This window comes from Nothoprocta perdicaria, unplaced genomic scaffold (assembly GCF_003342845.1).
Source record: "Nothoprocta perdicaria isolate Ctin4 unplaced genomic scaffold, notPer1 scaffold_99, whole genome shotgun sequence".
NCBI classification, from domain to species: Eukaryota; Metazoa; Chordata; class Aves; order Tinamiformes; family Tinamidae; genus Nothoprocta; species Nothoprocta perdicaria.
The window spans coordinates 1,066,217-1,078,098 of record NW_020456298.1 but is presented as its reverse complement, the minus strand read 5'-3'; the positions used below and the strand labels follow the sequence as shown (position 1 = coordinate 1,078,098).

The following is an 11,882-nucleotide window of genomic DNA, read 5'->3' as shown; positions in this document are numbered from 1 at the left end:
CAAAGCTGCCTTCTTGGCTGCGAATCTGTGAAAAAGTGTGAACCAGTTACTGTAAGATGTTGGAAGTATGAAGAGCTTCAACATGAGGGTTGAAAAACTCAGAAAATGGATATGAGTTCCATTTTACAAATTTTCTAATTAATTTCTGGCAGCTGGAAGGGAACTCTGGAGATGGGGAACAATTTTACGTGTATCTCTTTTCACTTGCTTCTTAAGAATAAAGCAATAGCTGTTACAGAAGATATGTTACTGGGCTAGATCAAGTTGTGGCGTAACAAAGCATAGCTGTTCCTATGATGACGTTAAGGAAAATGAGCACTGCTCAGTAGTGAATGCCTTTTGTGTTTGTTGGTTTCAGTGTCCTGAAAAAAAGCCCCTCACATCTTATCAAGGAAATCATACTGGTGGACGACTACAGTAATGACCGTACGTACTTTTTATAAAGGCTAAACGCGTGTTGGTCACTGTGGGTTTTTTCTTATGCTATACAGTGTTGGATATCAAACTGCATCTCAAAATTTGATTCTTTTTATTTTTTTTTTCTTGTAGCTGAGGATGGTGCTCTCTTGGGAAAAATTGAAAAAGTGAGGGTTCTTCGAAACGACCGCCGAGAAGGTAGGTTTAATTTGACTGGGGGGAGGAAGGTACAAATTCTGCTGCGCTGCGTTACCTGTTGAACTCATTTAATTCTTTAAATGAACACTGTGTTACGCACAGAGGGGATTTTCACTTTAGAAATCAGATTGCTAGTAGAATGGAAGAAAAATACTACGTATCTGTAAATAAAACAACTACGCTGATTTGATCTGGGCTTACTGTTTGATCAGTTGTACATTGCTGGCTGTCACAGTGAAACCAGCTTGAGGAAAATCCTTCTCACTTTGATTCCTCTGTTCTCATGCTATACTTTGCTGAATTCTCAGTTGTGCTACTCCAATTCTGTGCAAGTTCTCACTGTAAATGAATGTCATGTGATCCAACTGAAAAATAACTTTTTTATATGCTACACTTAGGAGGGATCATTTTAATGATGCACTTGATGGGCAGACCAGAAAAGTCTGGCAGACTTGACATGGTTTGAGCCTCTAGGAAGGCAGGAACTAAGTATTCCAGTTCTTCTGAAGCCAGGGTATCATGTAACAAACTTGTCTTAAGCTTCTCTTTGTCTTTTTATGCTTTGCAAATTACTGTCTCATATCTCTGAGCCCTTCAGTCAGCAGCTTCCTGACTACGGAGCTTAGTGTATTAGATATACACAACTGTTGTTGTGCAGCTGTTTGAAATAACTGAGAGCTGACAGTTGAAATAGCTGACTGAATTAGCAGATATGTGCCTGTTTATTTTTATAGACACTCTATCTTCTAGGTTGCCAGACTGGTCTTGGGAACAGCTAGCAGCAGTATATTGTCAAAAAAATAGAAGCAGCATGCACAAAACCTTTGCTGGCTCATAATTAAAGTAATTATGTACTGATGAGTGCTGAGTGCTTGAATATTTTGTTTGGAAGTTATTTGTGTAGAGAACTTTCTTATAAAAGCAGGTCTTGTCTGACATGACTTGGTTGCAGGGGTCTCAGTAAGTTCTTCTTTGTGTCTCAGGCTTGATGCGCTCCCGTGTCAGAGGGGCAGATGCAGCACAGGCCAAAGTCCTGACCTTCCTCGATAGTCACTGTGAATGCAACGAACACTGGCTGGAACCGCTTCTGGAAAGAGTAGCTGAGGTTAGTAAAGAGTTCTTCTAAATTTCTTGAAGGAGTAGCTTTTAAATTTTAAAGCAGTGTAGTAGTGCTACATTAATTTAATGTATCTTCAAGATTTTTTTTCTTCTGAAATGATGGCGATGTTCCAAATGTTCTGTCATTAAAACACTCTTTTTGTTCATTTAGTCCATGAACATAGGAACACAAAATGCGAACATTTATCTTTCCAAGCAATTAAAATGAATGCTTCTTGAATTTTTAGGGGCCTTCTCAGCAAATGTTGGAAAGCGGTAGAGCAGAGCATACTTCTCCTTGACCAAAGTCATGTCCACGTAATTCTGTTTACCTTGCTGAGATTCAGTTAGATAATGGGAGGGGGATTGAACTGTTGAAAGCAAAAATCCCAAGGAAATTAATGTTGGCTGTAGACTCTTGGCTTTTACCAAAACGATGCTTAGTCTGTATCCTTGAAATGCAATTAACAGCACTGAGAGTGCAAATACCTTGTTTTCTTCATGGGTGTTGGTTATACTTGCTCCCGAGGAGTTCTGTCAAAGAGGCAAGTGAATCATGTGCAACTTCAGAAAGAACTGTGGAACACTCAAGACAGGAGGCATCCTTCGAACTTGACAGGATTTCTTTTGAAATGTTTTTGCTAAGCTACTCTATCTTGTTAATGTCCAGCTCTACCCTTATCTTCTATACAATTTTCTTTGCATATACTCAAAAAAAAAAAAAGCTACATCCTCAACATGCCAACAGAAGAGCTACCAGCTGGTGACTGGTTTTGCTTCTCCTGTTTGGTCTGTGATATTTTACCATGTCTTGGGAATACGACAAAGAGCCAAATGCACCAACATTTAGGGTTCCCTTTTGGAAGAGAAATAACTTCAATTGTCTCAAACCTGGACCCTACTAGGGTGCCTAGAACCTCCAGAAGACTTAGAGTATGATTAACATGACAGTTCTTTGCATTTTTTTGCATGTTTAAAATATAGTTTCAGAAGGAGTGAGGTGGTTTCTGTTTAGCTTGACCAGGAAAACAAGCTTGAAATCATTATATATACAAAAAAAAAAAAAAAAAAAAAACCTCAGAAGGAAGTGGAGGATGCCTTTTTCTAAACCACTCTGTGGCTCTAGAATGTGGAAACTGATTTCAAACCTATTTGCTGTGATACATCTACCTACATGAGAAACCAGAAGAAAATGATAGTTTGGAGGTGCCTACAACTCCTCCCTTAGTAGGAAAGATTTTGTCCTTTGTCCTTTCTCTGCTCTAGTTTTTTTTCCAGAGCATGCTCATTTAGTTTTCTAAAAACAAATATGGAATCTGAAAAGCATTACCTCTTCATCATAACAGAATATAAAAACTTTTTTGTTAAATTGCGGCCCGGCTGATGGAGATCCAGCATAGCAGATGGAGTTCTTGGTGGGAGATCCTAGTTGAAGTTTTGCCTTGTGCAGCAGCCACTTTCAGCAGCACAGAAGCAATGAAACTCTTCAAGAAAATTTGCTCATCACAACTGTCACCCTAATGCACACTAATCACATGTGTGCCTTTGAATAGTTTTTAGCTGTATAAATACAGTTTTGTGCCCTTTGATGGTTGCATGCTGTTAAGAAACTGGCGTGTAATTCCAGTTTGCTTTCAAAAGGAAATCAAAATAGTATTTTTGCCATTTTTGGAAAGGGGTGTTTCCCAAACAGCCAGGTATGGGGTTTGATAGAGGAGTTCTAAACATTCTGCTTGATGAAGTGATTAGGGCTTGGATATTGTTTTTATGTAGTATGTGATGGCTCTTTGTCATTTACTTAAATTACTTGATTTTGCTCACAGAGCAGACTGTAATGGGATGTTAATTGGAAGCATTTTCTTGATGGTTTGAGTGGCAAGAAGCTGTATAAGCTCAATTCCTTTCTGAACTCAGGAGTAACTGCTTCAGGTTAGGCTCTGACAAGAAGTGCAGTATTTTCTGATGCTCTTGCTATATCTGTTCTGTATTTGATGGAAAGTTTTACTAAGTTCCACAGTTACCCACTTGGCATAAAACACTGTGGGRGTTTTGAGGGCTTCCCTGTGTGATTTCCTGTGTAATTAAAAAAAAAAGAAAAGAAGAAACACGATTTGAACAGAAKCAATTCTACAATATAATACTGGATGTGCTGTAATCATACTTTAGAGAGCTGTCTTGTCTATTTTTAAGATAGTTCTGTAGTTGGTGTTTATTGACCATGCTTCCTTAGTATTCCTAGAAGAGTTTCATGGTGCCAGGGAATTCTCTTCAGCAATTTGAGAAAAAGCTTAAAGCAGCAAAAACATCTATTACAAAGTCATATTCAGAATTCAAAATGTACTGAAACCCACGTAAACTGGAGTTAGTATGCCTGTTCCCTCCYGCAGAATGGCTCTGTCTTGCTCTCTAGGGTGCCTTTTATGCCCTCCAGAAACTTTCTTAATTTTGCTTGGTTAGGGTGGATTAAACCAAGAAGCAACAGATTTTTAACCATTTGTACCTCCAACATCAACATAGTAATAAAMAATTGTGAAAATATTAGAAGATAGGAGTTATTTAAAGCTTTTTCTAATCTGTATTTTCCATTTCTAATCATTTTGATAAATCTTCTAATTTTTCTTACATAATTAATGTCTTGTATGAGTGGAGCATGCCTGGAGCAATTTAACTGCCTATCCATTTTTACAGCATAGCTGTAACTCTTGTATCCCTTTTGGAAGATATTTTTAAGCAAATGCAGCTTAAAATAGAAGAAAGGACTAGTATTAAGGAACAAGATATGCATTTCTTATTCTGTACTTGTGTCACTTTGTGACCTTGAGTTAGTTGCTCTTAGTTGGCACGGTACTCAAAGGAAAATATTCATGCTCCCTCTTGAGTATTGGGATGTTTTTAATCTTGGAAGTGCCTAGAGATTTTTGAAGATTGTTGGGAAAAGCAGCGTGTGCAGAATCTTGAGAAAATTCTGGTAACGTCTGAGAATAATATATAATAGTAGTCTGATACTCTAGAGCCTCTGTAACCTCCTTACTGATTATTAAAATGAAATAGAATGCTACAAATTTCCAGGCACCTGATGCTTGCACTATTCACAGGCTGTTCCTTCAGCAGAAAATGCATGTTTTTTCAGTTGTGTGTTTCCTTGCAAATTACAACCGAAAGCCATCAGGAAAAAGCAGATTACAAAAGCAAGGAGGTTATCTTTTTTTCCCTTCTTGTAATTTGATTTCCAAAATGCACATCAACCTCCCATTGTCATAACACCACAGGTTTAAGAAAAAATAAAATAACAAGGTTACTTCGGGGCAATTTAAAAGGAGCAGTTGCTTTTTCGTGTTTTCAGGGAATGGTTTTGAGACACTTACACAACCGAGACTGCATGTTCTCTCTAGCACACTGTCTGCATTAACTGCTTAATAGAGCTCTGCAAAGCATCAGCTTAAAAATATGCCAAAAATATGTGCTTTGCAGAGCAGTTCTGTGGACTGAAGTCCTGGAAGAAACAGCGTGTTTCCAGGCCAGAAACACCTGGGTGTTTGCACATCAGAAATACCTTGTAGGTGCCCCCAGGAAGGTGTTCAGGGCGCGAGCCTGGCTCGGGTCACGGGCACTGGGGCAGGTATCGCTCGTGGTGGGGCTAATGGGAGCGAGCCGGGCCTGGGCGAGCCGCGGGCACCGAGGGGCAGAGCAGAGCAGGCTGCCTGCGTGCCGGGCCAGAGCTGGCCTCTGTGGCTGAAGCGCTGCCTCGCGCGGCACCTGGGGCAGCTCTCGCTCCAGGCTCGCCTGTGCCACGCTGAGCTGCCAGGGGAAGTGCASACAATCAGCAGGAGCAGTACTCTGGATGTCCATAAGGAAAGAAGTAGGACTTTGTTGAGGAAAGAAGTAGCARAAATAGTTGCTTTACTTTCTGTGTGCCTTGTTAGTGGGGGGGGGCGGTTAGCGGTTACTGCATAGATTGAATACTTAAAGGTATTGTAAGTAAAGGAGTTCCTTGATTCTGTCACTGTGTTTAGAAATGTGCCCTGTAATGTAATGAGTGCACCTGAAGCTCTTTGTAAGGAGGAAAGCAGGACACTGAAATTCTGTGCTTTGCAGTTAAATAAATCATAACTGCATGTCAAGTAAACTGCTGTCAGTAGAGCCATGGGCCTGCCACGGTGCACCTCTAGGCAGGGGGCTGTGGCTAGCAGRGTGTGAGCTAAAGATGTAACGGGGAACAGGGAAGGTGGATTTCATTGTCTGGATTTAATTTTGCCTGTCCCTGTGTTTGGCTAGTTTACACCAAGCCCTACCCGTTAGAGGGCCTAGACCAAGCACTACCTGTTAGAGGCCCTGCTTAGTTGTTGCATGCTGCATTGTATTGCATAGAGGTCTATACTTGGATCATAGGGTGTAGCTGAAGTGCTAATTAAAAGGATGTAGAAATCAATAAGGAATTGATTGGGTTTTTAGGTGAAGACTCGATGAGGAATCTGCCTTTGCCTAATGCAGGAGTTTGATCCTTTGCTCACTCATGCAAACTGGCCTGGCGCATGTGAAATACCCAGTCTGGGCAGACTGAAGGCAACATTAATTTAGCAGTTAAGATTGACTGAATGAAAGCCACCATTTTTAATGTCCTAATTGAACCAACCTAAAGAACTTTAACTAAGAGAGYTGCTTTCAGTTCTGCTATTGGGAACTTAAACTATACTCATACCAGTTTGGTACCAATCCAGTCTGTGTAGCACTGATTAGCAAGGGAGGTAGATTATTGAACCACTGTCCAGCCCATATTTAGGCTGGCCAACTTTTTAACCATGAGAACTATTTCTCTTAACAATTATAAAAATGTCCTGATTGTTAACATTAATTAACACTAACATTCCCTGATTTGTAGTCAGACTTCATGCTATACTATTCTGATGTTATCTATAATCTCTGCATGATGTGATCTGCAAGGTCAARGTTCTGTGAAACTTATTTGGAACTCCAGGATGACTTTGCCAGAGTTTGACTGGGCTGCCAGTGTTTGTATCAAACAATGGCAAACTGTGCTTCAATATACAAATGCAATTCTTATTTTGAATTACTTGGTGTAAAGAAAATGGACTGGTCTAATGATACTGAATTTGTAATATAAGGATTGTCTCGTTTTTGTTTTATGATCCTAATGGATGTATGTAAAATTGTTGGGTTTTTTTCTTTTTTTTCCTTACAATTATTTTTATCTGTGCCACTGAAACCTTCGAAGCCAGAGATTGCTAGCAWTCATTCACTTAGGAGGATTTTTTTTTGTGGAGCATGATTTTTCTAGTGTGAAACGAATGGGCTTTAACCTAACTGTATGCAGACTGCAGAAAGACCTAAATGTTCCTTGAAAGTTGAAGAACTCAGTGCACTCAGTGCCTGGGGATTTCTTGTGAAAGTAAAAACTGCCTGCCTACTGCTTGCCTTTGGGCCAGCTTTAGGAGGTGGAATGGACATGCTGCTTGCTTCATTGCCTTCTCAAGTAGAAGCTGGCTGTTTCCTTCAAGAGCAAGTCACAGGAGAGGGATTATTTGAAGAAAAGGAGTCTAGAATAGACCTAGGTTTCCGAGCTGTCAGATGGTGCTTCTGCTTTCTGAAGCAGTGGGGAGCAATTCTGTCTGGGTGGCCRTGTAAGGCCCTAGGTGAAAAAGAGGAAAAAGTTGGGGGCGAACTGCTAATGAAATCCAGCTGAACTGTTCAACATCTCATCCTGCCTGAATCTTTATATATTGATTTCATTATTTCAATATTACTTCTCAATATTTATTTTAGGACAAGACCAGAGTTGTGTCTCCTATTATTGATGTAATTAATATGGACAACTTCCAGTATGTGGGGGCGTCAGCTGATTTAAAAGGCGGTATGTACCTGTACTGGAATAGAAATAAAAAGAAAGCATCGAGAATCAAAGCTCATAAGCACTGCAGTTGTGGAATGGGCAGTTAACACTGTTCTTCCCTATCTGGTTGATACTTTACTGGCCACTTCTTTCTAGCTCTGGATTTGAAATTGGCCTCCTTGCCCTTTACTTTAAACTAGACTAACTCATAGAAGTTTATGCTGCCCCTTACCAATGTGCAAGACACCAGTGTTCGTAGGATTGTTTACATGTATCTGAAGCAGCTTGTGCCTGAGCTTATTTGCTTTTTAGATATAATGGTCTTAATTACTGTCTTGTCTAGAAGCCCATCAGCAATGCAGTGCCTATGAGGTTTTTTCAAGATGCCAGTTTGCTTTGAGAAAAAATAATCAAACTCTTCTAAATAAGCAGAAAACCTTGGAATGTGCTTAGAAATGTTTTTGTCACTCATAGTCTCTCCTCATGGGCAGAGTAAAATGTGACCTTGAAAATCTGTAGTGGTTGTGTACAAAATTTCTCTCTCAAATTCTGTTTAAAAGTGCTACAGTTTTATTGTGCCTAATTAGTGTAAACTGTTGACAGCACACGATAAAAAGCTCTTTGCAGTGCCCCCCTCCCCACCCACATTTTTCTCCTTTTCCCCCTGCCCTTCCATTTCCCAAAAGGGGAGTGGGGGCCCCCAACAGGAGCCTGAACACTGAAACTCCTATTCATGGCTAATATGTTAACTGTTTTTTGCTTTGTTTTCAGTGCTAGTAGGAATCTGCCATTTAAAACAGCTCTCTTCCTCTTCTCCTCCCTCAACCCTCCATATCTTTATTTTTTCCCATAACTCTGGCAATGAACTGGCTGTGTAACAGATACAAGATGAGGTACAATACCAAAATTATTCCGTACTGCTCCCATAGTGTTTCAGCTCTTTCTGGAAGGGTTTCTTGAGTGAGGAATGAATTTCAAGCTATGTGAGCCCATTCAGTCTTTGACATACCTGTCCTTAATTGACTCCCAAATGTTCACCCTAGTTTAGTGGAATGAATGTATAGTCACATCATGTTGCATACGTTTCACATTTGATCTGGTGATCTGAAGGCAAGAGGTTCTCTAACCTCTTAATGCTCTGAGATCAGTAATTACCTAAATTGAATGTTTAATTCATTAATATAAACAGCACAGTGCAAGTATTTACGATGTGCCCATATAGAGTTCCATGTTATTACTTGTGTGCCAGCCTTATTAAATCCTGCAGGTCTTCATCCAGTCTATTCAGTGTACTGCAAGCCCTGCAAATCTCTGTACTGCTCTGTGGTTTCTGCTCTTTGCAGTGGGAGGAACAATTCCTTCGCTGAAACCTTAGAGGGGCTCTTATGGTGTTCATGCCCTGTGTTTCTTCCCGACCACAGTAGGAGAAGATGGGGAGATTGCTTCACTTGTTACTGCTTTTTATGCCTCTTCTACTGAGCTGATTCTGAGATTTTTCACTTTTAGTGTGCTTCCTCCTTCCCCCCACCACCCCACACACAATAGAAATAGATTCTTTAAAATCCATGGAGCCTTTGTGCTTTTGGACTGAGGAGTGAGAAGCTGTTGCTTTCACTGTTAACAATAGAAATTTTGCACCTAGCAATGTTTAAAGCTGTTTGAAGTTCTGCTGAAAAGTGAATTTTATTCGCTTCTCGTTCCCAGAGGCCAGATCRCCACATTAGAGGCACTACTGCATTTGGCATCCCAGGACGTTTTCACTAAGGCCAAATCTAAACCTGGGAATCGAGCTGTGCTTTCAGTCTCCGACAGTGTCCACGTGGCTGCAGTACGGAGAGCTGGGACAGCAGGGACAGCATTTGTGTCTGCTCTGGTTGGAAGGGGCATCATTCCCAGGCCGGGTCACTGCCGCAGCCCTGCGCTTGTGTCACAGGGCTGTGGGGGGCTGCAGAAGTGTTTCTGCCCGGGGAAATGCTCCACGGGAATGAACTGTAGTTAGCTGAGCTCTRAGACTGCAGTAGGCAGTGCTGCATCATGGAGCTTATGCTTAGGGCAATTTCATATTGGGTATGCACTTCTGTTTAAAAATACTCCTTTTACAGAGTTACTGATACTCTGTCACTGAATGCAGACCCTTTTTTTCCCAGAGTCAGTGAAAATGGAGAGGGAAAACAGCTTTTATGGATAGACTTGTGTGCTTGTTCCGAGTCTTGCTGTGCTGTGTTCCAAAAGAGACCCCTTGTGTTCACTAGAGTAAATGTAACCTGCTGCCACTTGGGCTCTAGAGGAGCGTGTTTTTCCAGCCGTTCAGATACAAGCAATTTTGCCAGGCATGTCAAAGGAAATGAGGCTTTCTAATAAGATGGAAATACCAAAGTTCTTTTGACTTCTCATGCTGGAGGTTTTACCYCACTATGCGTTGCAGCCATTTGTCATTCAGCTACCTGGAGTTCTTGAGTATTCATAAAAAGTTATACTGCAGAAATGAAAGGCTGTTTAAATACTCAGGTTTGCAGGAGAACGAGTTGGCATGTGTGTTACAAGAACTGTTCAGAATAACTTCTCTATATTGTGATGTAAATATCTTCTGGGTTAAAATGGAAATTGTTCCATTTTTGACCATCCAGACCAATCCCCACTATGCAGACAAGCTTGCAGATGATCTGTTTGTAGGGCTATAACTGTTTAACTTATCTTTTTCCCACTTCCCCAGAAAGAATTGCTTTACCTCTTCAATGCTGGAGCAAGGAAGCTATTGACATCTGTGTAGCAGAAATCTGGAAATCGTTCCTTACATGAGGTCATAGGATCTAACTGCTTCTGGCAGCAAGCAACTTACGCAAGGCAGACTTGCTAGCCAGACCCCTTTCTCAAGATACCCGCACTTACGGGTGTCAGGCGGGTCAAAAACTAATAGGGAAGTGTTTCCTTTCTGGAAAGTCCATCTTACACCTGGCTATGCGAGCCAGACTGCTTGTGTTGTGGCCAAAGGGGGCTAGTTCTGAGCACGGTTGGGCAGCGGGCTGCTGCACATGGCAAGCTGGCTGTGGCTGTTCTGCTCTCCCGTGCTTGACTCGCAGAAGGACTAGACTGGGCACACACACGTGTGCATAAGGGGAGAAAGCTCCTTACAGTGGGAGACATGGATGAATTAAATGTTAATGTGGAAAAGTTGGGAGCAACGTTACCTGTTGCTCCCTCTCTGTGATAGAGGTTTCCTACTTRGAGAARYGCAGAGAGCGCTGCGGAGAGCTGCKGCCAGCCGAACTGTGCGGACACTTGACAGTGTTTGAAATGTAATTGTACAACGAGGGTCCTTAGGAGCAGTTGTAGTGGGTGCGAGATCTTCACRTGATGTTTGATTTAGGTATATGGGACACTGCATGTATATAAGGCTCTGAGCCTCAACTGTGTTGCTGACTTAATTTCTTAAATCATGTGATAAATGGCAACAGTAGAAATCAAAGTTACTTTCCATTTGAGATTTCTTCTGTGTTGTCCTGTCCAACGGATTTCCCCTTCATCTGGAATCTTGTTTGTTTGTTTTCTCCCCAGAAATTTGTACAGGCTTAAGTATTTGGTTTATTTCTAGTTTAAGTTACAGGGGATTTCAATCAGTGTAGCTCATTACAAATTGAACAACAATCTCCTTTTTTTAATGCTCTATCTTCTCTGACTTTATTTCTTGAAGGCTTTGATTGGAACCTGGTGTTCAAATGGGATTACATGACACCAGAGCAAAGAAGAGCACGGCAAGGAAACCCTGTTGCTCCCATAAAGTATGTCTGCACAAGCACTTCTCTCCTTGAAAGATAATGCTCTAAGCTTCTGAGTAAAGGAAACTTGTTGATTCATGTTCTTAGGAGTATGTACCTGTCATACAACATTACTGCGCTTGGAAGTGCTGGTCCATTTACTTTAGGAAGACCTAAGTGCRTGATAAATGGTTGGCGTGCAGTGTTGCTCCAAAAATTATAAGAAGATAGGCTGTGGCTCAGTTTATCACTGTTTCTATTCTGTTTTGTCCATGTTGCCCAAGTTGCCATCATACAGACAGACTAAAATTTATATCACCAGTTTGGATGGCCTGAGTGGAAAGAATTAGTACAGTTCCAGTGTCTTTTCCAGTACTGGAGTTTACAATAAGCAAAGTATAATAAAACTCTTCTTTCAAGAAAAATGGTGTTTTTTTTTTAAATAAATCCATTTGATAAACTTTTACATCAGTATAAATGATATGAACATCAAAATATAGTAATTATATGTTTATTATTAAGCTTGACATAGATTTAGAAACCGATGAGAGTCTAGGACTAAATTA

General features: G+C 40.8%; 1 protein-coding gene across 1 annotated transcript in view; it reads left to right on the top strand.

Annotated features, from left to right (window-relative positions):
- GALNT2 (polypeptide N-acetylgalactosaminyltransferase 2) overlaps positions 1–11,882 on the top strand; it is a 41,383-nt gene that overhangs the window by 12,147 nt on the left and 17,354 nt on the right. Inside the window, exons 4-8 of the mRNA XM_026053378.1 lie at positions 359–426; positions 550–615; positions 1,599–1,720; positions 7,495–7,582; positions 11,253–11,340. Coding sequence (XP_025909163.1) covers positions 359–426; positions 550–615; positions 1,599–1,720; positions 7,495–7,582; positions 11,253–11,340 — 432 coding nt within the window. The remainder of the gene's footprint in view (positions 1–358; positions 427–549; positions 616–1,598; positions 1,721–7,494; positions 7,583–11,252; positions 11,341–11,882) is intronic.